The sequence below is a fragment of the Bos indicus genome, chromosome 1 (genome assembly GCF_029378745.1).
Source record: "Bos indicus isolate NIAB-ARS_2022 breed Sahiwal x Tharparkar chromosome 1, NIAB-ARS_B.indTharparkar_mat_pri_1.0, whole genome shotgun sequence".
Lineage (NCBI taxonomy): Eukaryota > Metazoa > Chordata > Mammalia > Artiodactyla > Bovidae > Bos > Bos indicus.
In genome coordinates this window covers 117145893-117172949 of record NC_091760.1, presented here as the reverse complement: position 1 = coordinate 117172949, position 27057 = coordinate 117145893, and the positions used below count along the sequence as shown (strand labels likewise).

General features: G+C 41.5%; 2 protein-coding genes across 10 annotated transcripts in view; one reads left to right on the top strand and one right to left on the bottom strand.

Moving 5' to 3' along the window:
* The window catches only part of MED12L (mediator complex subunit 12L), a 506270-nt gene that overhangs the window by 362083 nt on the left and 117130 nt on the right, over positions 1–27057 (top strand). The gene's annotated exons all lie outside the window — the stretch shown is intronic.
* On the bottom strand, positions 167–27057 carry GPR87 (G protein-coupled receptor 87). Of its 3 annotated transcripts, XM_070768695.1 has the most exons (4): positions 26245–27056; positions 24874–24967; positions 6686–6817; positions 167–1281 (listed from the first exon to the last, which is right to left on the bottom strand). In XM_070768695.1, exons 3-4 carry the CDS (start codon positions 6717–6719, stop codon positions 239–241), a joined length of 1077 nt encoding a protein of 358 aa, XP_070624796.1. In that variant the 5' UTR covers positions 6720–6817; positions 24874–24967; positions 26245–27056; the 3' UTR covers positions 167–238. The 3 variants fall into 3 exon arrangements, with proteins under 3 accessions (XP_070624796.1, XP_070624853.1, XP_070624924.1); XM_070768752.1 differs by lacking the exon at positions 24874–24967 and having other exon boundaries at positions 26245–27057; XM_070768823.1 differs by lacking the exons at positions 24874–24967; positions 26245–27056 and adding an exon at positions 16593–17014.

Below are 27057 nucleotides of genomic sequence, written 5' to 3'. Positions count from 1 at the left end.
GCTCCTTAAACTTTGAGTCATGATCCCCGCTGCTCAGCCATATGCCATCTCATCAGTTTCACTTTCTTCCTTATCCCTTAATGTTTTCCTCATTTCCAAATTATACCCCAAATTCATAACATTTCAGTTCTCTTTTCATCCACATTTTGATGGGCTCAAGCAAGGATAATGAAAATACACATTTATTTACACTTTGTACATGCTGACAAACAAGAGTGGGCCTGGTGACCTTGAATTCCTACACGTCAGTATAATCATAGTATATGCGGACCTCGGATCTTCTAACACTCTGTAGTGATCGGATGCTTTCGCTCCTTGTTCTGATGTTTGATTTTTTGAATAGCCTTCTTGAAAATGAGCGACACATGAAAAAGTAAATGATTGGGTCCAGGCACACGTTGCACGCAGACAAGAAAAGTGTCATTTCTTTGCAGTAATACAGGATTTTGTGTGCCGACTCATCTAAAAGTCTGTCCAAGTGACTGAAAGTAAAGGGAATCCTACACAAGTGATAGGGTAGAAAACAGGTAAAGAACACAGCCACGACCACTCTAATGCTCTGGTTGTGTTTTCGCTTTCGGCTTGACTGGCTTATGAATTGCCTGCTGGATTTGTGAATGTACCTGGAAATGGCAATGTAACACCCGATCAGTATCACCAGCACAACCACGAACAAGCAGCTGTTGACGTAAGTGATGGCATTATGCCATTTCACTCCCAAAGGACTCTTAAGTTTCGTGCACTCATGAATATTTTCCCTAGTTGGTTGGACATTGGTTAGAATGATGTTTGGCAAGGACAGGACAGCCATGAGCACCCAAACACAGACAGATAAAACCTTTGTAAAGGTTATGCTGTACATGCGAGAGTCGCCAAATGGCTTTACCACCTTCAGGTAGCGATCAATGCTTATCAGCCCGAGAAACACAATGGAAGTATACATGTTGGCGTAAAATAAAACCGAAGAGTATCTGCAGAGGATAAACTTGAAGTACCAAGGTCCAAGTCCTGCATCATGGACTATTCGAAATGGAAACGTCAGTGTCATTATGAGGTCGGCAACCACTATGTTTTTGAGATAAAATATGAAGCTGGTTTTATTCCTAATGTGAAAGAAGATCCATACTGCTAGACCATTCAGCAAGATGCTTGCCACGAATATAACGAGGTAAAGCCCAGGCAAGACGATAGTGTCGAATTCGTTGTGAACGGTGGTGTTCTTTCCAGATCCATCGCTTGTGTTACTTGGGGTGTGATTCCCTGGGCCATGCAGCTCATTATCTGTAGGAGAAGTGGGGAGAGGTCACTTCATGTTTCGCATGCATGCCCTACTCAAGCCAGGCTTTCTTACAGGCTGAAGTACTGATGTTTCGGGCTAGTTAAAAAATGTCTTTAGTAATTTAAAGAGTCTATTTAGTGCACTGTTTTTTTTTTTATTTTTTATTTTTTATTTAGTGCACTGTTAATGTTTTGAGTGGCTAAAGAATTGGTGGTCTCACACAACAAGGTCCTACTCTATAGTACAGAGAGCAACCCTCAGTATCCTGTAATAAACATAATGGAAAAGAATATGAAAAAGAATATGTATTTTGTTTTGCTGTACACCAGAATCACTTTGCTGTATACAAGGAACTAATACCACATTGTGAATCAGCTGTAGTTCAATAAAGAAACAAACACACAAACATTAAAAAATATTAGTGACCTCACCCCTGAATCCCACTTCTCTCACCAAGTCCTTTGAGTAAAATGTGAATTTCTGGTTGGTTGTGCTAATCATTTGAATGAAAATAAATATACCAGTGAAAATGATCTTGACTCAATTTTTAATTCAGTTTTGATATAATTACAAATTGAATAAACTGGGGAGCAGCAAATTAAAAATTTCATACAACAGAAGGGTAGCATGTAGTTATTTTAGTGCAGTCTTTGGCAGGCTCTTTGAAATATCTTTTTCTCTCTCTCAGTTTTAAGCTATTTGAAATGCAAAAGAGTAAAACTAGGAGGTCATTTTGTTTTTTTGGGGGGAGGGTGGGTAATACTTAAAAAAGTTTAGGGAGCATTGTTAGGAAGAAAGACAGAAAGGGACAATTGTCATTAGTATTTAAATTTATTATCAAGGAGGACAATTTTTAAAAATAATTGCAGCCTGGTACCTACTTTTATTTATAAGCTAGATTATACCTATTACGCTAAGAATATGAAAATTTTAAACCTTTTGCTGTTTTGAAATCTTGAGTTCATGAGCCTTACCATTGTATCACATAATCAGTGAAACAGTTTATGAACATTGGGTTTGCGTGACAGCCATGAGAAGGGGCCTCTCAGATCTCCAGCTGCAGGGAAAGTAATTGATGGGCAGCTGTAGCTCAGTGCTCTGAGCCCAGCACTGTTTTCCTGCTGATGCCACACTTCCATGGATCACTCCTAACTAGTAACTGAGCACAGTAGGAACATTAAGACAAGCCTGCTCCTGGGGCAGTAGGGGTTCCTCTGATGATGACTTTGGCTGGAGCACTTTTCGTCAGTCTGGTCAAAACTTCCTTCCAACTACACAGAAATATGAATCTTCCTATTTGCTCCCTGTGCTCGTCTCTCCTCCACAGGGGTTGGACCTGCATAGCTGTCTGCAATCCCTCAGGTCATTCCCCCTATAAATCTCCTGGGCATATGGTTACTTTTATCTGCTGCTGCTGCTTTTTTTTTTTGAAAACTGAAACTGTTTACAAGTGAACTTTTGGGTTGTGACTTAAGTCATTTCTGAATTTTCACGTCTCACTAATAACGTTTACTATAATGACAGTTATGGAATGATTTTGTTTTAGGGCTAACAGCATGATTTTAGCCCTCAGTTCCCTACATGACAGGCAGCGTAGTATGTACTTTGTTTTCCTTCTTTGAAGAAGTGAACCAAGGAAGAGAGTTTGGATGATTTTTAATCCAAAAACAGGTTCTTAAATTGCTGCCTGAAATTTTAAGTGTATAGGCTCTTCCCAAGTAACCTTGTCCTCTGTTTAATTCTTTCCCTTTTATTCTCTGCTAGAAGTGTTTTTAAAAACTGGTTTCCCTGGCTTAAATATCCTTAAACAGGCTGGTAATTTATACCTGGACTAGCCTGTTATGATGAGACCCATAGTATTTATAAGTTTAAAATGCCTGATTCAGCTGCCATCTGTATCACGGTTGCCAGTTTCAAATATTGTCTTAAACAGTATCGTTCAAGCCAATTTTGACTTAATGAAGTGTCTCCGTCTTGGCTGCTTCTGTACCACCAGATACATATCAGCATCCATAACCTTAGAAGCTTCTTAAGATATGCAGTTTTACCTGGATTAAGGTACCTGCTTGAATTAATTTCTTCAATTAAACTATTAGCAGTCCCTTTCATCTAACCCAGAATAGACACCTAAAGGAAGTATGGAGAGGACAAGTAACTTTTAATTAGGATGAGTGGTCCAACTGAGGCACCCCACCGAAAAGGGGCAGCTACACCATCTCCTGAAACACTGGCTATACCTTGTAACAGTGATTTTCAAAGCCATGGTGAGTGCAAATAGAATGGATCACTGGCCACAGATACCTATTGCGTGTTTAGTCTCTCAGTCCTTTAGAGTGTCGCTCGCCAGGCTCCTCAGTCCATGGGATTCTCTAGGCAAGAATACTGGAGTGGGTTACCATTCCCTTCTCCAGGAGATCTTCCTGACCTAGGGATTGAACCGGAGTCTCCTGTGTCTCCTGCATTGCAGGCAGATTCTTTACCCGCTGAGCCATCGGGGAAGCCCAGCGTACATAGTAGGCATGGAGTATTTCAAATCTTAGTGTTAGCTCCCTGGATCTGCTATGCCTGTCCATTGTGGGATAGAAGGATCCCCTACTTGTCTGTGTTGATTAGGAATTTTGTGTCCATTATATACTTTAAAGTTTTAATTGTATGAACAAGCAATCTTATTAAATAATGATTTACTGATCAGTTATGGTTATTATTAAAGTTAGTCTTAAATCAGAATGTCAGAAATAGTCCTGATGTGTACTCTGAGTCATAAATAATACCAAGGCCAACTGACCTCTTTTCACGGTAATGATTGAACTGTTTTGTAGCTTTGAGAGTGTCTGCCAATCCTGTCACCTCACAGTATTTGCATCCTTAGTTTATGTATGAGATTAACATTTTGGAATACAGGACTTCTTACTTCAGTGGAATAGGCTTGGGTTTGGTTATTACTTCATTTGCAAATTTCACATTTATGATGCAGCTTAAACAAACTAGTGGTTAAAACCTGTTATGGGTTATTCTATGAAACACTATGGTAGTAGAGGGAACAGTCATCTGTGGGCTGCTCTGGAAGGCTCAAAACTGAATATAGAGAGTTTTTTGTGACACTTGATTTTTTTTTTTTTTTTAAGAATTAAGACTATGGCATATTCCTTCCTGCCAGCTACCTCCCATCATTTCTTTTCTATATTATTGCCTCCAGTTTTCCTAATGCCTGTGGCTATGCCCAGAAGCAGTTCTCTGCAGTGTTCCTGCTCAGGAACAACGTCCATTTAGTGAGTGGCTTTCTTTACCCAGGAGGTTTTATCATGTGGTTCTTTGCTGTCAGTAAAGAACTTGGCTGAGTTAGGAAACATTTTTAATGACAGGTATAATTGTGATTCAATTAATAAAGATTTGAAGCTGTTTTTTACAGCATAAAGGCTATTTTCTCATATCTCACACACTCCTTGTTTCCTTGGATGTTATTCCCTGTGTTATTTAGTGCAGAGCTTGATTACAGAGGGAGAGTTACAGTCAAATTTCCTTTTTTATTTCCCCCCTGCATTCTTGCTCCAACTCCTTTTAAATTAAGTTAGCAAAGGCAATGACCTAATAACACTAGTACCAAAGTAAATCATCATTTTGTGCCAGTGTGTGTTTGAGGGTGGGGCTTCCCAGGTTCAGTAGTGGCAAGGAATCCCCTTGCTAATGCAGGAGATGCAGATTCGATCCCTGGGTTAGGAAGATCCCCTGGAGAAGGAAATGGCAAGCCATTCTAGTGTTTTTGCCTGGGAAATCCCATGGACAGAGGAGCCTGGCAGGCTGCACTCCATAGGGTCACAAAGAATTGGACACAACTGAGCATGCATGCAAAGGTGTGAGAGTGATATTGTGTTATGTGTGCTGGGGCTGTGGTTGCCTGTGTTTGTGTGTAAGGGGGATTGTGTGTGTACTGTGTGTGCTGAAGAAATGCATGGATTTTGTGGTCAGATACCTCATTAGTCCCACGTGGCTCCTATACTGGACAGTGGAGATCAAGGGCATTGCAGTCCTGTTTGTTAATGTTTTTTCAAATTAAGTTTTATTGGAGTATGGTTGCTTTACAATGTTGTGCTAATTCCACTATATAGCAAACTGAATCAGCCATATATATTTCTCCTCCCTATTGGACTTCCTTCCCATTCAGGTCACCACAGAGCATTAAGTCGAGTTCCCTGTTCTATCTAGTATGTTCTTATTAGTTATCCATTTTATACATGGCATCAATAGTGTATGTGTGTGAATCCCAATCTCCCAGTTCCTCCCCATCCCCTTCCCCCTTGGTATCCATGTAGTTGTTCCCAATGTCTGTGTCTCTATTTCTGCTTTGCAGATAAGGTCATCTATACCATTTAGATGGAGAAGGCAATGGCACCCCACTCTAGTACTCTTGCCTGGAAAATCCCATGGACGGAGGAGACTGGAAGGCTGAAGTCCATTGGGTCTCTGAGGGTTGGACACAATTGAGTGACTTCACTTTTACTTTTCACTTTCATGCATTGGAGAAGGAAATGGCAACCCACTCCAGTGTTCTTGCCTGGAGAATCCCAGGGACGGGGAAGCCTGGTGGGCTGCTGTCTATGGGGTCGCACAGAGTCGGACACAACTGAAGTGACTTAGCATACCATTTAGAAAGTCCTCTTTGACAATGCTGGTTCAGTCACTTCTTAGCTTTGTGAAATGGAATAAATAGCAGCCATTTTGCTGGGTCTTCTGAGACTTAAACATGCTCTGCGCACATTTCAAGCACAGTATCTGGTACTTAGTAGGTGGTCTGTCTCAATGTCAGGCCATAATTTTGATTTGTGTCATGAATAGCAGTCACATTCTGAATGAAATGTGATGGAGACCCTTGTTCCTTTTGCTTTTGGAGACAATCCACTGTTGCTCATGGGACCATGTCACATTTTGACACCAACTGTGAAAGCATCAACCATATGTCACTGCTGTACCTGCCAGGTGGGGATGAAATACCAAAGTCATGCAGACGACCAGGTGTCACTGACCTGGTACAGCTGCCCTGCACAATCATGTTCTAGTTACCCAGTAGTGCAGGTAGATGTTGTCTTTGGTCTAGACTGTTCCATGTGGTAAGTAATATATACCTTAGTTTCAGCTGAAAGACTTCCCCAATTGTTAGTTTAATCTTTCTGTCCTTTTAGAGATCATCTCTAGATGAAACAGCTTAAGACAAAGTGATGGCAAGTTAAGAGTTCTCTCGGCAATGCCATCCTGCATGTTTGCCGTTTTACATTTAATGAAGGCAAGGATAAATGCAAGTTTATTTTGTTAATTGATTTGCCAACCACCAAAACCCCTGAATTGACACATGGTGTAAATAACTGTTATTGATCAAGTAGGATTTTCTTTGCATTTTCCCCTACAGCTTACCTGGTAATTTTGCAAGTGTCAAGTTGAGCCCCATTCTTTAGTTGTGAGGGACTGAAAGCAAAGATCTGTGTCAGGAAACACTCGGGGACAATTCAGTCAAGGGGTCAGCATAGGTTATTCCTGGTTTGATTTCTAGGGGAAAAAAGAAAAAACAGTTGAGCAGGAATTTGAATACACAGTACTTTGATTTTCACTTTTAAGAAAAAGAAAAAAAATGCCCCTTGATTCAGAAAAGGCCTACTCTTTTGTTATGAACAGCTGTGCCATGTAAGACTTGTCTGTTTTTGTGTGTTCTTTCCACCTGCCAGGGAGCCTGGGACATTTCTGTGTAAGCCTTCACCATCTGAATGCCGCTGTGTGGCCCCGGAAAAGTTACTTAACATCTCTGTGACTCAGTGTTCTCCTCTCTGACATGAGAGTGGAAATAATCATACAACAGAATTGTGACAAGAATTATGTGACATAGTCCATAAGAACCTGGGTCCAAGAGTTTTCTCAAGACACATTAGCCTGTGTCTGGCCATATTTCTTCTACTTCATTCTACCCAACCCCATTGACGTGAGCTCAGCTGCTGCTGCTAAGTCGCTTCAGTCGTGTCTGACCCTGTGCGACCCATAGACTGCAGCCCACCAGGCTCCCCCGTCCCTGGGATTCTCCAGGCAAGAACACTGGAGTCTGTTGCCATTTCCTTCTCTATGAAGCTCAGCACATGTATTTAAATGTATCTCTGATGACTCTTAAATGCAACTGGAGATTGTTAAAAGTTGAAAGATCTCGGAGCGATATATGTTAAGAGTTTTATAAACTCAACTACCTTCAGTACCCAGTCTTAAACTCTCTGGGCTTCTAGTTCTGGCTTTACACTAACTAGCTGAGTGACTTTATCATGTCCCTTAACCTTTTTCTAACTAGACTGGAAGGCTCTAAAAAAAATCCCCAGTGGAACTCAGGTTTACATGGGCTTCTGTGTTTTCCTCAAACATAGGTTCCCACTCAGAATTTAATACTGCTTGAACCTTTATCTTGAAGTCCCTGTATTTCTCTATGATAACTGTTTTCCATCCAACCTCAAAGTCTGGCTAGGAGTGAATAATTATATTGGCTTTGAGTCACTAGTTTTTGAAATTCTGGCTAAAACCTCAAAGCTTTCTGAGCTTCAGATTGCTCACAGTCTTTTTTCCTCATGATTACCCGAGACTGTACGTGCACTCAACGCATGTTAAACTGTGACGGTGCCCCCGACTTCTCCTTCAGCAGCCTGCTCCCTGTTTTCTGACTTCCTTCAGGTGTTCATCAGAGAGAGAAGAGATCCTGGGAACTGTTTTGGAAAGTGTTTCTCCGAAGTCAGATGTCTTTTGGGAAGGATTCACTCTAGGGGAAGTCACACTGTTTCTCATGAAATGAAACTGCGTGAGACCTTCATGCCCCCTCAGCAATATTGCTTATAAATACCACAAAGCTGCAGAGAGACCCCAAGTAACCTCAACCCCTCCAAGTCTAAAGCAATCTAGTGATTGCATAAGCAGTTATGTCTACTGGTCAGCAGGCTCAGAGTACTTTCAAAGCAAAAGCATATGTAAGAATTGGGCAGCCTGTGGAGAGGCATGTGTTTCTTTCTCTGTTATTTTGTCCTTCTCTTCTGTTCCCTAGTGGCACGTGACATTTGGATGCTGGATTTGGTAGTAGATGGAAAAAGTGGTGTCCAGATGTTCAGTGATTTCCTCCCCACTACCAGTCATCTCTTGAGAGTTTAGACGCCCTGTCCATGTCTCACCTTGAATCGTCAGGGTATATGGTACATAGTAGTCAAAAAGTATTCATTGGTTTATGGAGCATCGACAATAGACACCCTCTTAGACATCCTCCTTTTCGGGTGCCAGTGTTGCAGTCTTTTAAAAGTAAGGCAAGGAGGTGAAACCCTACTTTTCTTTTATTAAAGTTTACTGGGATTGAGGCAGTTTTCTAAACGTTATAACAATGACCCTTAGATTTCAGTACACCTTATTTTCTTGAATCTAACTTCTGATGGAAACGTTTCAGGGAGTTTCCATGAAAGACATCTCTAATTTCATGTTTCTCTGTGGGAAAGTTATGTGGTTTTCCTTTTCTTGACTTCATTTAAACTTTACTTGATAACAAGAAATCCAGTATGGCTTATCCCCAGTGGAGGAAAAGCAGTATCTAGTGGGTGAGCCACAGTCACAGTAATAGATAGCAGACAGTCATTGAGGAGGACACGGAAAAGATTCTGGGAGAAATATTTGCATATCATATTTATTCTGATAAAGGGTTAAATTCAGAATATACAAAGAACATTTACAGCTTCCTAATAAAAAGAAAATAGCCCAACTAAAAAGTGGTCTAAAGATTTGTATAGAGATTTTATCAAGAACACATGAAAAAATGCTCAGTATCTTTAGTCATTAGGGGGATTCAAATAAAAACCACAATGGGGGCTTTGCTGGTGGTCCAAAAGCTAAGATTCCACACTCCCAGGGCAGGGGCCTCAGGTTCTGTCCCTGGTTGGGGAACTAGATCCTGCATGCTGCAACTAAAGATCCTGTGTGCTGCAACTCAGACCTGGAGTGATCAAATACATACATAAATATCTCTTAAAAAAAAAACAACAAACACCCACACAATGAAATAACGATTTCATATCTCCCTGACTATAGAGTGGCTATAAATGGAAAAGATGGTAACAAGTATTGCCAAATATATAGTGTTGCAACCCTCATACATTACTGGTGAGAATTTGAAATGATATGGCCACTTCAACGACAGTTTGGTAAATTCTTAGAAACTTTAACCTACATTTATCTTACCCGATAATTCTACTTGTAGGTATCTACTCAAGACTAATGGAAACATAGATCGATGCAGAGACATAGATGCAAATGTCTTTAATAGTGTTATTCATAATAGCTAAGAATTGAAAGAATTGAATCAACCCAAATATCAGCTGATGAATGAATAAACCAAAGGTAGTATAGTCAACAGAATGACTCAGCAATAAAAAGGAGTGAAATTCAGCTATAATATGGATGAATTAAAAAACATTGTGCTAGGGAAAGAAACCAGATACAAAAGACCACATACCATTTCAATGAAATGCCTAGAAGAGGCAAATCCATAGAGGTGGGAAGTAGGTAAGGGCTGAGGGTAGATGTGGAGAGATTAACTGTAAGGGGGGGTGAGGAATTTTATTAAGGTGAGAAAAACTGGATTATGATGGTGGTTTCACGACTATAAATTAATCAAAAATCATCAAATTGTACATTTAAAATGGATGAAAATTATTGTATGTAAATTATACCTGAACGAAGTTAAAAAGGAACAGAGTGCACAGAAAAGAAATAGATACAGGCTAGCAATTCACTGTGCAATAATATGAGTTTTATAGACCAAGGAAAAGTACCTTATAAGCACATTCCTTATCATGTCTTGAAGAAGACAGTAAAATGCAAAGTACATTTAGCAAGAGTTCCACCCCTTGATGTAGGTGTGGGGCATTGCTCAGTGATCTGGATGATTCATTTATGAGTTTCTTCTTTTAGAATTTGGTTCAGAATCTAGAGACCCTGGCTGTGGGTGGCGATTTGTACTTTGGGGGAGTCCATGCTCTCATTTTCTTAATTCCCATTGAAATTATGTGAACGAGTTGGGTCTTAATTAGTTCAGACATGATACGTGGATTTTCTGGAATCAAATTTGTCTTCCAGGTTTGGGAAGTACTTTATTCTCCTCAAGTGGCTTGTGAGAGTTTCCTCTTGTCACCTCCATCTCTTTTACCACTTCCTTTAGATGAATGACTTCCCCAAATTGGGGTCATAGATCCTCATTTTTTCTTTTTGGTTTTCTCCAGAGTGTTCATGTCTCCTTGGATGATCAGCCATCACCTCTCTTCCATAATCTTCCTTCTGTAAACTTCTGTTCATTGTATCATCTGTGTTCCTCAGACTCAGCATCTCTAAACTTTAACTTTTTTTTCCTTTCTTCACCAGAAGCCATTTTCCTTTCATCCCTCTTTATGAATATTTGCTTCAGCTCTTGATCGAGAGAGTTTAAAACCTCAGTACTGAGTTGGATCGTTCTCCCTTGGTCAGTCACTTATCTGGTCTTGCTACTTCTTCTGTTACAATGTCATTGCTTTGCTTCTGTCATCATCTTGCTTCTCAGATGAGGGCCCTCCTGGTTTCATGTGTGGCCTTGTACTGACCTCCTCTCTGGTCTTTCTGCTTCTTGCGTCTCTCCTCTCAGATTCTTCCTGCTGCTTTTTGTTAGATTCTTCTTTCTGAATTACCCATATCATCATGCTCTCTCACCCTAAGTACAGTATGGTAGGGAACTTCTCAAATTACAGTGATAACATATGTAAGGAGTTATGTTTTTAGTGTTGGAGATTATGGAGTGTGGAACCCAGATTACGCTGGGTTCTGATAATTAAAAGGTGGCTCTCAACTTTGGGAGAAATCTTGTTCCATAATTAATCCTCTGAATCAGATGACAATTGTACCTCCTCTGTAGAATCATTATGAGGTTAAATTAGAATATATGTTTACAAATTGCATGCTTTGTAAATGGAGCTTTTGCTTGTGTTGTTACCATTAATCCTTGCCTACATGAAATTCAAGATCATTTTCATTCGATCAGGAATTCTTTATGCTAACTGTTGCCTCACAGGGGCATGCCTTTCCTTTAACCCCGTGCCTTTCTTCATACTGATTCCTGCTCTTGAATGATCTCCCGTCTTCTCCTCTTTCCCTGTCTTGGGAGTCTCTACCTCCCCATCAGTGTTGACCATAATCTGACCTTTTCTGTGAGGTTATTGTCTCAAAGCCTACTCATATTCCAAACTCTGGGAATTATAAAGATGGAGGGTAAGTTTCTGCCCTCAAGGAATTTAAAATCTAGTTGAGGACCCAGAAGTAACTAAACCACAAAATACAGAGTAAGAGGGGTAATGTTGTAGAAATCCAGACATGGTGGTGTCCCCTGATGAACAGAAGCAGAGATCAAGGAGGTTCCATGGGAGCTTTGATGCCTGGGTTGTGGCTGGTTTGCCAAATGTGAGATGGGAAAGGAGCATGTGGAAATGTTCAGCATGGCCCAAGATAACGTCAACAGCTAGGGAGATGATGGCCTCAAGTGCTAGAAAGGTGTGACAGATTTGGGGCACATTGAGGAATGAGTGGATGCTGACGCTGATGCAAAGGGAGGAGGAATGTTGTGGCCTCCTAGTATTAGGCAGTGGGTATTGGTCTCTTTCACTGATAGGAGGGCCCATGAGAGGAGGAGCATGTGGAAGAATGGTGGAGTTCAGATTTCGCTTCATGGATTTCAGGATGCCTACGTAGTATCTATGTGGAGATGTCTACTGAGTAACTGAAGTTGAGGTCTGGGGCCTGGGGAGGTGGCCCTGGCTGGTGGTGTACTTTTAAAGTTGACAGAAGATCTGGGATAGAAAAAGCAATGGGAATGGGTGCGATTGCCCACGATGACCCTGCCCAATAGACTAAGAATAGGAGAGGGCTGACTTTGAAGTTTTTCAGGAGCAGTTCTCCAGAAAGGGAAGTGCCTAGAGGAGTGGTCAGAGAACTGGAAGGATTATCAGACAAGGTTCATGTCCTGTGAACCGAGACTTGAGGTGACGAAATAAGAAGTTGTAACTAGTTTTATCCTGCAGGGAAGTCGAGAGGCCTAGGACAGCAGAGTGCCATTGAATGGAGTTCAGTAACAGAGAGGTCACTGTTGGTCTTTGTCAGAGCTGCATAAGTCATGCTGTGTGAGTGTGGGGGGCAGAGGCAGAAGGCTGATAACAGAGGGTTGAGACAACTCTTTCAAAAAAGAAAAACATGTCTACCCTGGGAAAAAGAGAGTGGGAGGGGTGGGAGGTAGAGATAGATACAGTACTGATGGAAGTTTCTGCTAAGCTTCTAATTTAATGTCTTAACATTTTAAAATATTTTCCTCACTTGACTTAAAAACAAATGAGAAGCAACCCTTGGCGCTACGACAAGCCGAGTAGGGTGGCGGTGTGGTGCTGGGCTAGGCTCTGAGTCCCCGCCTCTCCATCTGTACAGTGTGTGCATTGACGCATCCATTGTGGGGGTGACTCCAAGGCTGACATGAGAACACACACGAAGCATCTGGCACAGCTGTGCAGGGTGAGGTCTGAGTCTTACAAGCCCCTGTTGCATGTCGCAGGCACACGGTAGAATGCAGTTTGTGACTGATGGGTTGGACGCAGGGTGCAATGGAGTTCTTACCACCTTGTTTATGCTGAGACTGTTGTGTGGTTTGTGGTTTCAGTCGCCCAGTGAGGAGGCCTTTGACTGAGCTCTTTGCCCCAAGAGCTTCATTTCAGTTGCCTCTGATCCTCATCTGCTGGCTGGCTGTCTTCAGCAGCAGCACCGACATTCCCCCCGACCCCACCCCACCCCACCCCCGTGCAGCTTATCACAGAGCAGCTGTGCATACTGTGCACATCCCAGCGCCTGCAGGGTGTTGCAATGAACATTGCTTCAGCCGTAGTTATGGGCTTGGGTCCAGGGCCTTGCTGACGGGCGGAAGCCCCGTCCTGCCACCTACGGCTCCACAAGCTGAGAGCTGATGAAACCTCTCAAGAATGTGGTGTCTGTGGCAGGTCTGGGTTTCACGGCCATTCCTGAGGTTGGATAGTATCGATGCTTAGAGACCTTCTGGCTTTTTTTCGGGCCAACCATTGATATTTTTCTTGTTTTCATAACCCTTGACTATTTTCATAACGGTGTTGTTGTTAGTTGTAAGCTGGCTTTTTAAATGAATGAAATGAAATAGTAGAAAAGGACATGTCCTCAGTGTCTCCTTGATCTTAGGCCTTGAACTTGTTGCTTGGTTTCTCCTGCAACCCTCACAGTGGCCCGTGCCCTACGTGTGTTTTATTCCTCTTTTCCTCCCCAGCCAGGACGATTTGAGGTTCAGACATGTGAATTAATATTCCCTGACAGAGCTAGTAATAGCTGGGATCAGAATTCCTACTAGATTTGATTGAAGCTGTATCCACGTGTTTTCCCGTTATCCTTCCCTAGAGTCCCAGTGCACAGCAGTTTTCCATAGTTGGTATTGGACGGTGGAAAGTGGGAGGGGGAAGATAAGGCAGAGGCAGCATTTATGTTCCCTGTTGAGGCCAAGAAGGAACTGCTGATCTTCTAACCTGGAGGTATAGTTTGGTTTGACCTGAACCATGTGGACAACATCAGGAAATTTCCCTCTTACCTTAAGAAAGATCTGCCCAAACTGAGTATGAAGCGTCCAGCAATGTTTGCTGCCTCTTCCCCTTGGGAACCTGCTCTCTAGGTCACCAGCTCACTGCAACCTCTCCTAACTTCCCCGAGCCTCCTCACTCGGGAGTTTTGCCTGCCTGATCCTATAGACCCCAGCTTTCACAACTCTTGATTCATTTATCATTTATCCTTATGTGATGACACTTGACCTGTACGGATCATCCAGTGGTCTGTGTTGACTATAAACATGCCTTTCTTCCTCTTCTTCTGCCCCTCTCTGCCAACTCCTCACTTTTCTTGCTTCAGTGACCAACATTGAGGGTTCATAACAAATGATTCTCCTGGTACCTCTCGACAACCCAGAAAGAATAGTGGCAGGTGAGCTTGTTTAGTGCACCCCTGAGAACAAATGAATTGTCACAGTTGAGCTTTTCACCGTGCCCAGCCCTCTGCCAAGGCCTTTTCGTGAAAACCCTCCTGGTCATATCAGACTGTTTTTATGGTTGGGAGAACTGACATTCTGGGTCTCCAGGAAGGAGAGGTTTACTCACGGTGGAGCAGCTTGAACCTGGGTGTGTAGGATGCGCAAGTGTCTGCTGTGCCCTGGAGGGGTAGTGGGGAGGCTGGGAAGCTGAGCATCCAGGGCTCCGGAACTGCTGCTTTGGGCACCCAGCCTTGCTCCCATAGTTCCTGGGTTAGATCTTGGCTTGGATGGGGAGCTGCTGTGCCAGACTGGGAAATTCCCTGTGCAGCAGGCAGGGCCAGCGGGCATGCCTGCCAGGCTACAGCCATGCCTTTATTCTCCCTGGCTTCCCAGGGTCTCATTATTGTGCTTCTGGTCAAGATGGGAAAGATAAATGCCAGTTAAATGCTCACTCCCTAGATTCAGCTGCTCATGATTTTTTTGGACTGATTATTTGGTGGTGGTGGCGGTTCTCACATGGCAGAGCTGTAGTTTAATTTGCCCTCCACATCTTAGTGTGTTCTTTAGAAGCTCACATTTGGAATCACATTTGGACCTGCAAGAATTTCAGATCTGAGGGGTTTTGTTTGTGTTTTGTCACTTTCTTAGAGAAAAACTGTACTAAAAGGTAGATACTAAACGGGGATACTACTATAATTCCTGAATATCAGTGGGATGGTGCCATTGTTCTGCTGCCTGTGTGTAATGTTCACAAGAACCATCTAATGTGAAGCTTCTGGTAGAAGGTGCAGCATTTCTTGCATTTTGGAATCACCTGTAACCTAAGACTGTGTGTGTGTGTGTGTTCCAGGCCTTGGGAAAGAAACAAGTTACCTCATTGGCTATAATTTACTTCTTTTTGTAATAGAATTAGGTCACTGTATTCATAGGGCACTTCATTAATGCAAGCTTGGAGTCAGTAACCCAAGGTGTTGGAATGCCAAGCAAACAGCCTTCATTCTGGTTTTTCAGGTACCACCCTGAAGTTCTTTTTACAAAGTTAACGCTTGACATCTGTAGCCTACAATTAAGCAAAATTTGGTTCACACTTAGATTTAACTTTTTTCCCCAGGTGACCTCTGATTAATTGTTTATTGATTGATTGATTGAGGGAGGGCAGTGGATGAGGGAGGGCATGAACTGGGTTGTAAACTCCCTGAAGGCAGGGTTTGTGTCTAGTGCTTCCTTATTACCTTACCCCAGACCTGGTTATTGTGCAGGTGAGGAGCCTTAGTGAGCTTCAGCAGCTTGCCCAACATCACACAGACAGTGAGAGACAAAGCCAGGAGATGAGGTCCAGTGTCTGTGACCCCAGAACAGGCTGCCTCTCTGCTCTGCTACTTGGCCGGATCAGCGGCCCCTCAAAAGTAGGCTAGACAATGTCCTGGACCTCAGTGCAGTCAGCAGGTGTTAGCTGCTGACTCTCTCTTTGACCCCGTGACCCTGGGCAAAGTATTTTAGCTCTACTGTTTGTGAAATGAGGAAAATAATAGATGCTTGGCCTGGCTCCCAAAGATGCTCTGAGAATCTGAAGAGATAGTACGTGCAAGTCTATTTTATACTGTAAGTGCTACAGTAATATAATTCATGGCAAAGTAGTGGAATTCATGTCAAATATTTTTTCTGCTTAATAATAAAAATCTTCCCCTGTGCCTCAGATGGTAAAGAATCTGCCTGCAGTGTGGGAGACCCAGGTTCGATCCCTGGCTCAAGAAGATTCCCTGGAGAAGGGAATGGCAACCCACTCCAGTATTCTTGTCTGGAGAATTCCATGGTCAGAGAAGCCTGATGGGCTACAGTCCAGGGGATCACAAAAGAGTCGGACATGACTGAGTGACTGTCACTTCACTTCATAAAAATCTTATTACTCATATAGTAAAATTTTATCATTTCCCAAGTTGAAATGTGTATTTTTGTGTTCTGTTTAGGCAAAGTCTAATGTACGCGTAGGGAAATTCTGAATTATTAATACCAGTTTACTGGTCCGAGAGGTTTTAGGCTATACTCCCAGTAAGAGTAGAGGTATTGGATTAATATATTCTAAGCCAAACTGCATTTCAAGTAACTTCTGTTCCCTTAAAAAATTCTCAAAATCTAAGACCCCAGGTAAAGTCTTTAGCTGTTTGATTACCATTTACAAACCTATTTAAGAAAAAATAGTACTTTTCATAGGCTTACAGAGATGTTGTTTGGAGGGTCATTCCATGGCTTAAGGGTCAGTGAGAGGCAAAGACCCTCTCACTTAAGGGTCATAATTATTCTTCATTATGATGATGATGGTGGTTGTCATGGTCACCATTCTAATCAGGTCATCAGTATAGCTGTGGGTTGAGGGGTTAGGTGTCCTCAATGCTGCTCTCAATAGAATTGGGTGTAAGTTTAGCTACCCTAATTTTTTGAATCCGTTTAAGCAAACTGTAATGCTGTTTAAAGTAATGAAACAAGACAAGTACCTAACAGACACATCTTCCTTCTGTTTCAGCCCCTCCTTCAGTGGTAAAGATTCACTAGTGAAATCTTCAATGCCAATGGATATTGTGCAGTTCTCATCGGCATCGAACCCTCACTGTGTCCCGTTTTCTCCTCTCATAAAAACAAGAAATAGAATTTTGGGATTAACAGATATACACTATTATATATAAAATAGATAAACAACAAGCAACTACTGTGTATCATAGGGAGCTATATTCAGTATTGTGTAATCTTTAATGGAAAAGAATCAGAAGAAAATTATCTATATCTGAATCACTTTGCTGTATACCCGAAACATTGTAACTCAACAATACTTCAATTTAAAAGTCAACCAATCCCCCTTCTCCCATATGTAGTAAGAGGATATGACATCACATTTAATTCATTTTCCCTGTGTGTGTGAATACATACACACCCACATACATACATACATACATATATATATAACACATTTTCTTTAAAGTAGTTCCTGCTGTCAACCTCACTGGCGTTAATTACTTTTTTCTTTATGAATGAATTGAACACAGTATAACCCGGGAAGAACTGAGAGAATAGGAATTAGCAGTTCCTAATTCTCCTGGGTGGGGAAGATCCCCTGAAAAAGGAAATGGCTACCTACTCCAGTATTCTTGTCTGGAGAATAACATGGACAGAGGAGCCTGGTGGGCTACCATCCATGGGTTTGCAAAGAGTCGGACACAAGTGAGTGGCTAACACTTTCACTTTCGTCTCCTGAAAGGCATGGCCAAAGACCTGGGGAAAGCTGAGCAGACACTGGTCCTCTGATATTTCTGAACAGCCCACTGTGAAGTAAGGGAACTATTGCAGTGGAATGCAAATCCACATAAAGCCCCATATCTAATGTCAGGAAAATGAGCCAGGTATAAGAAGAAATAATCACTAGTATCAGCAGGCCAATAAAATACAGCTAACAGCGTGTTAAGAGAAGTGCTCAGGGGGGCTGGGGGCTGCAGTGAACAGGGGAGTGTTGCTCCATGGCGAGGCTCTGGGTTGTTGCCATTTGGATGTGTAGGTCACCTGCCACAAGAGTGTAAAAATGGATTTTTGTATAAAATTACATGAATTTTAAATTCTGGCTTAGCTTTATTAAGACAGACCAAATAAAGCTTGTCTGTGGCTTATAGTTTGTGACATATAATTTCAAGGTGGGGCTGCCCCAGGTCTCTCCATGGGGTTTCTACTAGTACCTTGGGGTACCTCGAGCCTTGGTACCCACTACCAGCTCCAACCTTGAGTCTTATTTTTAGCAATTTCCCCCTCATTCATTAATTTCCTTCTTACATGAAATTGATGAGCTTGTAAGTCAAGCTTTGAGATAGTTTATACAGTTTTAGAACTTAATGGCATTGTAGTTAATTTGGGATGAATATTTTTTCAAAGATTTTAAGGTTTTGTCTTCCTTGATGCTGATGCATTAAGTTGAACTGTTTGGAAGTGTTTTCATAGGTCAAATGGCATTTTCATGTGGTTAACTTAATATGTCTAGTGCTCAGGAACTTTTGATGATTAGAACAGGCTTCCCATGTGGCTCAGTGGTTTAAAAAAAAAAAAAAAAAATCCGCCTGCCAAGCAGGAAACCTGGGTTCAATCCTTGGGTCAGGAAGGTCTCTTGGAGAAGGAAATCGCAACTCACTCCAATATTCTTGCCTGGGAAATCCTCCATGGATAGAGGAGCCTGACGAGCTACTATCCATGGGATCGCAAGAGTTGGACTAAACAACAACAATAATAGTACTGGGGAGAAAAGGGCAGAGAGGTTTTGCTAGATTAATTGTGAAGAAACAGCAATATAGTAAAACTGTGTTCTCCCGTCTGCCTCCGTAGGATGGCTTTAACTGAGCTTTGAGTTGATACCTCCATGCGGTCCCCCATTTTCACTGTATCTATTCTTTGGGTGTTGAACACAATTTTGTTTTTCTGTATGAGGACTCATGAGAAGTTCTTTTTAGGCTGCATATTGAGACTAGTGTTCCTTTAATGCTTGTGCTTAGTCGCTCAGCCTTTTCTGACTCTTAGTGACCCTTCTGTCCATGTATTTTCTCAGCAAGTATACTGGAGCAGGTTGCCACTTCCTACTCCAGGAAATCTTCCTGACTCAGTGATCAAACCCATGTTTCCTGCATTGGCATGTGGATTCTTGACCACTGAAAGTGAAAGTCGCTCAGTTGTGTTTGACTCTTTGTGACCCCATGGACTATACAGTCCATGGAATTCTCCAGGCCAGAGTACTGGAGCGGGTAGCCTTTCTCTTCTCCAGGGGATCTTCCCAACCCAGGGATCAAACCCAGGTCTCTTCAACTGCAGGCGGATTCTTTACCAACTGAGCTATCAGGGAAGCCCCCCTTGACCACTGCACCATCTGGGAATCCAGTGTTCCTTTAGGCCTGCTACTATTATTTATTGAAACTGTATCAGTGTGCCTTCTTGTTTTCCTTTTAGAGTTGAGATAGGAATTGATGCATTTGGTGAACTAATCTTACACGTGGCTTAGAATTTCCCTCCATTGCTTTTCCCAGGCTCCATTTTTGTTAGCATTCATTTGAACTTATTTGATATTGAGCATCTCTGTACACTACCTCAGATCTTTGGGGGATTAGCACGATCTAAATAAATAGCCATGTGAGGGAGTGCCTGCCTGGTGTAAAGTCAACTGGGGTGTAATTCATGACAGAGGATGGGGGAAAGGGACATGTGGGAAATACACCATCTCCTTTTGGGGGTGTAGTAAGGAAAGGTAACGTAGAGATGTTAGGCTTGGTCACCCTGGTTGCAAGACAGCTGTGTTGTTGGGAGTGTCTTCCAGGATTGAGGAGGACGAGGGAGGCCATCAGAGCAAGTGTTAGGCGCCCTGGCTCTCATTTATCATGTGCCTTCAACTTTGCCCTCTCAGACTCCATTCTCCGTTGGCCAATTGTTCAGTGTCTGTATGACTTGCAGTTTCATACAGATCGTAAACTGGTTCTAAGAGTGTCCATGCCAAGTCTTGCATGAGCCGAATGAGTGGGTACCAGTCAGATACTCAGTGTTTCTAGGTCCTAAGATGATAAATGGAGATAATACTTGAGGTGTTGTACTGTTGTCTGTAGACATGGTATGAATAGTTTTTTTTTTCATACCACAATATATGTCTATATATGTGTGTGTGTATTTGTTTTATATTTGTAACAAAAAATTAGAATGACTCTTTTAGGGTAAAGGGAAAAGAGAATATTGATGTTGAGTAGGTAAAACCATAGTGTCTGTTGAACGGTGATCATAATATGCTTATTCCATGAATATAGTGACCTTTTATAATGGGATCCAGTGTTTTATTCATTTTGCTGTGTATTATATGAGTTCTACATGAAGAGTTTTGGCACAGTACAAAATGTTATCCTGCTTAAAGTCTTCATTTTGCAGGATTTTAACATGTTTGGTTTAAACAACCCCAAATCGGTGCAGCTGTGCTTATTTAAGGTTTGCACGTTCCTGTGTGCCGGGGGTAGTTGCAAGGTACCCACTTATGGTAGGAAGGGCCGTTGTCTTTAAAAATAAACCAGTAAACAGTAAATTGAAGTTATTCCAACTTGTCTTTTAGTCTGTTTATCTAAGTTTTGAGAAGCCCATTGATGATTTGTTTTCAGTTTCACGTCTCGCCTTTGAGTTTGGCAGGTATGAGGAGGAACAAGTTTGGACAGGCAGGTCATCCTCCCCAAAAGCAGCATGGCAGGCCCTAAAATGCCTGCAGTCTTGAGGCAGCTGTGTCCGTGCATTCCTTTCTTGGGTCTCTTCTGTCAGCTCTCAGCTTGTGAGACACAGCTGACTACTAACAGCCCAAGTGTTTTTCTGCTATGATTATTCTTTCTGCAGCTAGATCCTAAGCTCCTGTAGTGCAGGGACCTTGGATTATTTTGTTTCTGCTGTCCCCATTACTCTAGCTTCCACTCTGAAAGCAACCAGAATCTTGATATTTTTTAGCAAAGGATCTCTTTAGACTTCGAGACTTGAAAAGTGGAGTTTGAAAGCCAGTAATATTTCTAACCTGAGAGCATGTCCAGACTACAGGCAGTGCGTCCTCTAGCAGCTGAAAGGTCTGTTTTTGTCTTTTTACTCACAATAGCATGGGTTCAGCAAGCACTGCCTGTGTAATTTTGTGCCTAAGACTATTCTAAGTTATTTAGATTAATAATAATAAAAAAAAAGTTGGCTATGACATGTGGAATCTTAGTTCCCTGAACAGGCATTGAACCCGTGGCTCCTGCATTGGGAGCGCAGTGTCTTAACCACTGGACCACCAGGGAAGTCCCTTGATAATTTGTGAAAAAGACACTGGAATCAAGTTCCAGACGTGCCACTTACTTGGGCAAGTCATCTAACCACTCTATACTTCAGTTTCCTCTTCTGCAAAACATTCATATAGGATTGATTTGAGGACTGAATGAGGTTTTACCATAGTATTATGTCCTTCAAGGCCTCGAAATCTTTAATTGGAGCTTGGCATCTAGGAAGAACTCATTATATAGATGCCTTCTGAATGGTAGTAAAAACAGTCTGCCCATTTTTCAGTTGAAGAAACTGAGGCTTGCAGAGGTTCCTTCAGCACACACCAGTTGCTGTTACTCACCCAGGTTAGAGGCCTGGTAAGGGCAGAGCCTGCATTTGAACACAAGTTGGTCTGAGTGATGGGCTTAACTACTCTTTTGCTTCTACTTCTGATCAACCCCGGGGGTTCATGTATTGATTATAATCTGATGTCTCCTTTGTGAAAACTAGGTAATAGCCCCAGCTTGATTGCAGGATGTGACGTGCCTGAGACAGCCACTTATCTACTGCAGTCAAGTAGCATGGTAAATAAATTACAAATCTGTGTAATTTTACCTATTAAATTGTGTGTACATGCTAAGTCACTTGAGTTGTGTCCAACTCTTTGTGATCCTGTGGACTGTAGCCCACTAGGCTCCTCTGTCCATGGGATTTTTCAGGCAAGAATACTGGAGTGGGCTGCCATGCCATCTTCCAGGGGATCTTCCCAACCCAAGGATCAAACCTGGGTCTCCTGTATTGGCAGGCTGGTTCTCTATCACTAGCACCATCTGGGAAGCCCACCCATAAAATTACTGATGAGAAGGCGATCCCAGATAGCAAATACAGAATTTACTTGGAACTCTAAAGAGTGATGACTCAGAGAGCATGGTTGTCTGCAGGCAGACATGGGTCAAGCTCAGAGCTCTGCTTCCTACTTGTACACCACTGAAGCCTCAGTTTGCTCAGCTGTAAAATGGAAGTAACAGCAGTGTATATCTTAAGGTTGTGTGAAGTTTTTTCTTTTAAAAAATAATTTATGTTAAAATATGCAGTAGCCTTAGACATATGTTAAGCTACCAGTGCATGTTAATCATTGTTGTTTTAGTATTATAGTTTACAAGGACAGTTTGTGTTGTAAAGGTTCTAAGTCATTTTAAGAGTTACCGTCTTCTGAAGTGTGTGAAATTATTGTTAGAAATTGTCTTTAAAAAAGACAAAGAAATTGCTTTATAAGAGAAATTGTGGAATCACTGATACATATGACTTAATGTGATGTGAAGAGCACTTATCAGTGCTCTTCAGATGCGTTTTTAGTGTAAGTTTTTCATGTTTGTTAATAAGGATGTCAGTGAAAGGTAAGATGTGCTACTTCAATACAAAATGAAGAATAAATGTTCTATTCTGCCCATATTTGTCATACAAGGAAGTTGGAAAGTTTGGAAATTGTTGCCAAGTTGTATAAGGGCTGGACTTCAATCATTGGCCTGAAACAGCAGGTTTGCAGCTTGTTTCTTGTTCACCTTGATGTTTTCCATGCGTTCTTCTCATCTAGTTCTAAACCACGTGTCTCGGTTACCTCTGCTCTCTCCTCTCTTCTTTAGATAGTCAACAGCTATAGGGATTCCCGTTGGCCCTTGCCTTTCTACTGAGGCAAAACTTGCCAGCTGAGGAAGCAAGAGGAGACTGTAGTCATCTGTGTCTTGCAGAGGAAGAATCCGGGGCTTAAAGAGGCTGGGATTGGATGAACATCATGTAGCTGCCTGGGACAGAAAAGGGCAGAACCAGTTTTCCTCCTCATCATTAGCAACTTCATTTGGCTCAAGCCTTGGGTTCTTGATAACCAACCTGAGTGCCTCAGTACATCTCCCGGATCAGGGGAATTTAGTCACACAAGGGGTCTCTCGTGACCTCTGATCAAATCCCCTCATTTTACTGTGGGAGAGGGTAGTGAGCTCCCGAGGAAGTAAGAGGCTTGCTCAAGTCACACTAACTTTTGGCATCGCCAGCATCCAATCTCCAGCCGGGCTTTCTGCTCTGAACCAAAGTCCTGTCCCACGCTTGTGCACGCAGCAGTCCTGTGGAGACTGTGGGATGCTCCCGGGTGATTTCACCTAGGTTTCACGTCCCTGCTCTCCTGCTTTAACCGTCATCCCTTTTATTGGGCTCTGAGCGAACTTTCCTAGTTTCCCCTCAGTTTATAGGAGTGCAGAGAGTGAATGGCCATTCATGTCTCCTCTGTCTTAAATTTCTGTGGCATTTTCTCAGAGGACAGGACTAAGCGTGGAATATTTTTTGTTTTTAAAGGAAGTGAAACCCCAGGATATCAAAGAAGGAAGGAAAGCAGACAGGCTCCGAAGAGGCCAGATAACACTCAGCTAAATAAAAACATCCACTCTAATTTAGTTTTCCATCTCCCACTTATATCCTGGAGTGCAATAAACCATCTCAGTATTCTGTCTGCCAGGAAATTTTTGACTCAGTCTCTTCATGGAATAGGATTTTCTGACTAATTACACTTTTTCTTTTCTAGGCTATATCCTTAAATATGGTATTCAACCATCTGACTGCTCCTCCAACCTCTTCTCCTTAAGCCACATACACTCAGAACACTTTTCAGATAGGTGTTAGAAACAGTAGTCTTAGGACAGGATTTTGCTGAAGGACTCAGAGAATACATCCCCTTGATTCCTAGTTTCAACCTTGAACTGGCAGAAATAATAATACAGTATAAAAAGATGATAGTATAAAATCAAAAGTTTCTAGCTCTGTTTGTTAATATAGAACCAAAGTTTTTGTTGTTCATTTTTCTAGTAAATTGGAGTCTCTAATCAGAATTATGAAAGAAAATCTGTGTTAAAAATGTTAATATGCCTAATGTGAAACCAGACCCACTTTGAGAATATGATACAACATACTGTAGCAGATAAATCTTAACCTAGTAAAATCAAAAAAATCGCCCTACCTTATGCTCACCTATCTTTAAAAATCCTTATTATAATTTAGAAGAGTTCAAATTTCCTTCTTGATTCCCTGAATGAAATAAAAGTCTCCCCATGACTTTGAACATGAACCAAACCCAAGCTGTTCCTAAGCCATTCGTCACTAGTTAGGCGGCTTTCTCAGTGCCTTTCCAAACATGTTTTAGCATGATCTCTTAAGGAATCAGGGCAAGGATTGCCGTGTTCTTTGTGTTACAATGAAAAGATTGAGATTCTTTTATCAAAATGAGGCAGTTGGGAGAGAAAACCCATCTTTTTTTTTTTTCTTTTGATCTCCTTTTAAAAGTGAATGAAAGATTATGAAACAAATTTCAGTATGGCGTCTAGGGAAACAATTGTAATGGACTTTGGGGTTTACTCAACCAATAAAGCAAATGTGATTTAAAAATTCACTTAATAGAAGTGATTTCCTTAACATTGTTTCCACGTTTGAAGGCATAACACACGGTTTGCTTAACCTGCCTGCCTGAGCTGGGAACAGTGAAATTCTGTGAAGCACAATGGCCCGCATTTCAGAAATTGTTCCCTCCCAAACAAGACTCGTGGATCTAATTCACTTAGGTTTCTAACTCTTACTTTCTCTTCAGATCTCAGATCTAAGCAGAGGTATCATTACAGTCTTAGTGCTATGTCCTACCAACCATGGCTTTTAAGAAAATAAATTAAAAAAAAAATTCATTTACCTTTCATTGCTGTGCCTGGCTGTCCATTCACCTAATACAGGCGTCTTCAAGTCGAAACAGGTTTCTCAGTGCCAATTAAGAATAAGCTTTGAAACTAAAGTTGGCAGGGAAGTAGCTTTTTTGTTAAAGCATAAAAAAATAGTCATTTTCCCCCTCCCCTGCCAGAGAAGGTAGGTCTCCCCTACCTGCCTAAAGACTGTCCTTTGGGGTGCCCTTTCCAACCCTCCTGCTCGGGAACAACTGGAGCAACTGGCTGTCTTGCTAAGAGAAATGACTCACATCTGAGAGGAGGTGAGATGTGTAGACGGGAAAGCGCTTCCTGAACCTGCAGGAATGAGACAGTGATTCACCTGAAGGGAACACAGAGGGCTGGAACCCAGAATGCCAGAGGACGGTTTAAGGAGCAGGGTGTCCGGTCTCAGGTTGGGCCTTGCTAAGTCAGACCCAGTGTTTAGAGGGATTTTCTGGTGGTGGTGGTGGTAGGAGGACAAACGTCCTATAGCTAGTTGGAAAATATGCATTTACTAACCTTCCTGCTAATTAAATTTTGAGTTAAAGTGGATAAGAATATCTTTAATAAAAGATCTTTCAGGATAATATTCTGCACATTAAAGAACAGAATTAAATATGTTGATATTGGTGATTGATAACTTGGGAAACCTGTGGTGTTGCTTTTGAGAATCTGTGGAGATCTATATACTTGTTTTCACCTATACATAAATATAAACCTTCAGAACATTTTAAATAAAATTACTTAGGTGTCCAGTTTCCCTAATCTGTTGAATTCCACAAGACAACTTTTACTCTTTTAAAAGATCTTCCCACAATGATAAAGTTATATAATCAAATCACTTTTTCCTATTTGTAATTAATTTTAGAACTTCCAAAAAATTTCTCAAAGACTCCAGTGTTTTCTTGAATGCAACATTCAAACAAAGAAGTAAAAAGATAAAAAAATCTATCAAATATAATCAAAACTTGTTATTTTCATGGATGAAGAGAAAGATAAATGAAAATAATGAAGGTGGAACATTTTTTGAAGTTAGTAAATCAGTAATAGGTGTTTAGTTAGTAATTTACTTATGCATTAAGGAGGTAACGTATATGTACTTTTTTTTTTTTTTTTCCGTGTGTTGGTACAGAAAAACAAATGTATTCAATGTAAATACCAAGAGTTGAGGAGTTGTTTCTTCTATTGCTTTTTTCTAAACAAACAAAAACAGACAACTAAAATTTAATGGTTTTCCATTCCATTCTGTTCAGGGTGGACTAAGTATGTTGTGGATGAGTAGCTAGCCCTAGGGAAAGCCTCTGAACAAAAATTAGCCAACTTAATAGTGGTTCAGTCTTAGAAGAACTTGTCAGACTTACCAATCATACTTCATTCAGGTTGGACTCTGCTGATTGTCCTTTGGTACTTCTCCAGGGATTTCCCTTTATCACTGAAGCCATTTCCCTGCATCTTGAGGGGAAAAGTTATGCCATGCAGGCCTGAGTTGGAGAGACTTTGTTTTTCTTGAGTTGAACTTGCGGTTTGTCACTATGATCCCTAAATAGTAACTGATGTACTACTCAAAATGGGAAATCTCACTGCCAGAATAACCAACTGCCAGTCTTAAAAGCATCCATTCAAAGGAGCATACCCCATGTAGTCTCCTTAAAAGTATGTTGGGCAAAGACCTCTGCAAAGTCTGAGGATTATATTCCTTCAGTTCCAGTGGTGGATAGAAATTCATGTGAGGGAGTGTGTATGGACAAATATTTCACAAGCTTTTGTTGAGGGAATAAAGGCAGTTCTATTATCTGCCTCAATTTTTTTTTTTTATTGGAGTATAGTTGATATATAATATTGTGCCAATCTCTGCTGAACAGCTAAGTGACTCAGTTATACACATACATACATTCTTTTTTCAAATTCTCTTCCATGATGGTTTATCACAGATTATTGATAGAGTTTCATGAGCTATAAATGAGGTTTTTTTTTTTGGTGGTGGTTTAGTCACCAAGTCATGTCTTACTCTTGACCACCTGACCTGCCTCTTGAGAAACCTGTATGCAGGTCAGGGAGCAACAGTTAGAACTGGACATGGAACAACAGACTGGTTCCAAATAGGAAAAGGAGTACGTCAAAGCTGTATATTGTCACCCTGCTTATTTAACTTCTATGCAGAGTACATAATGAGA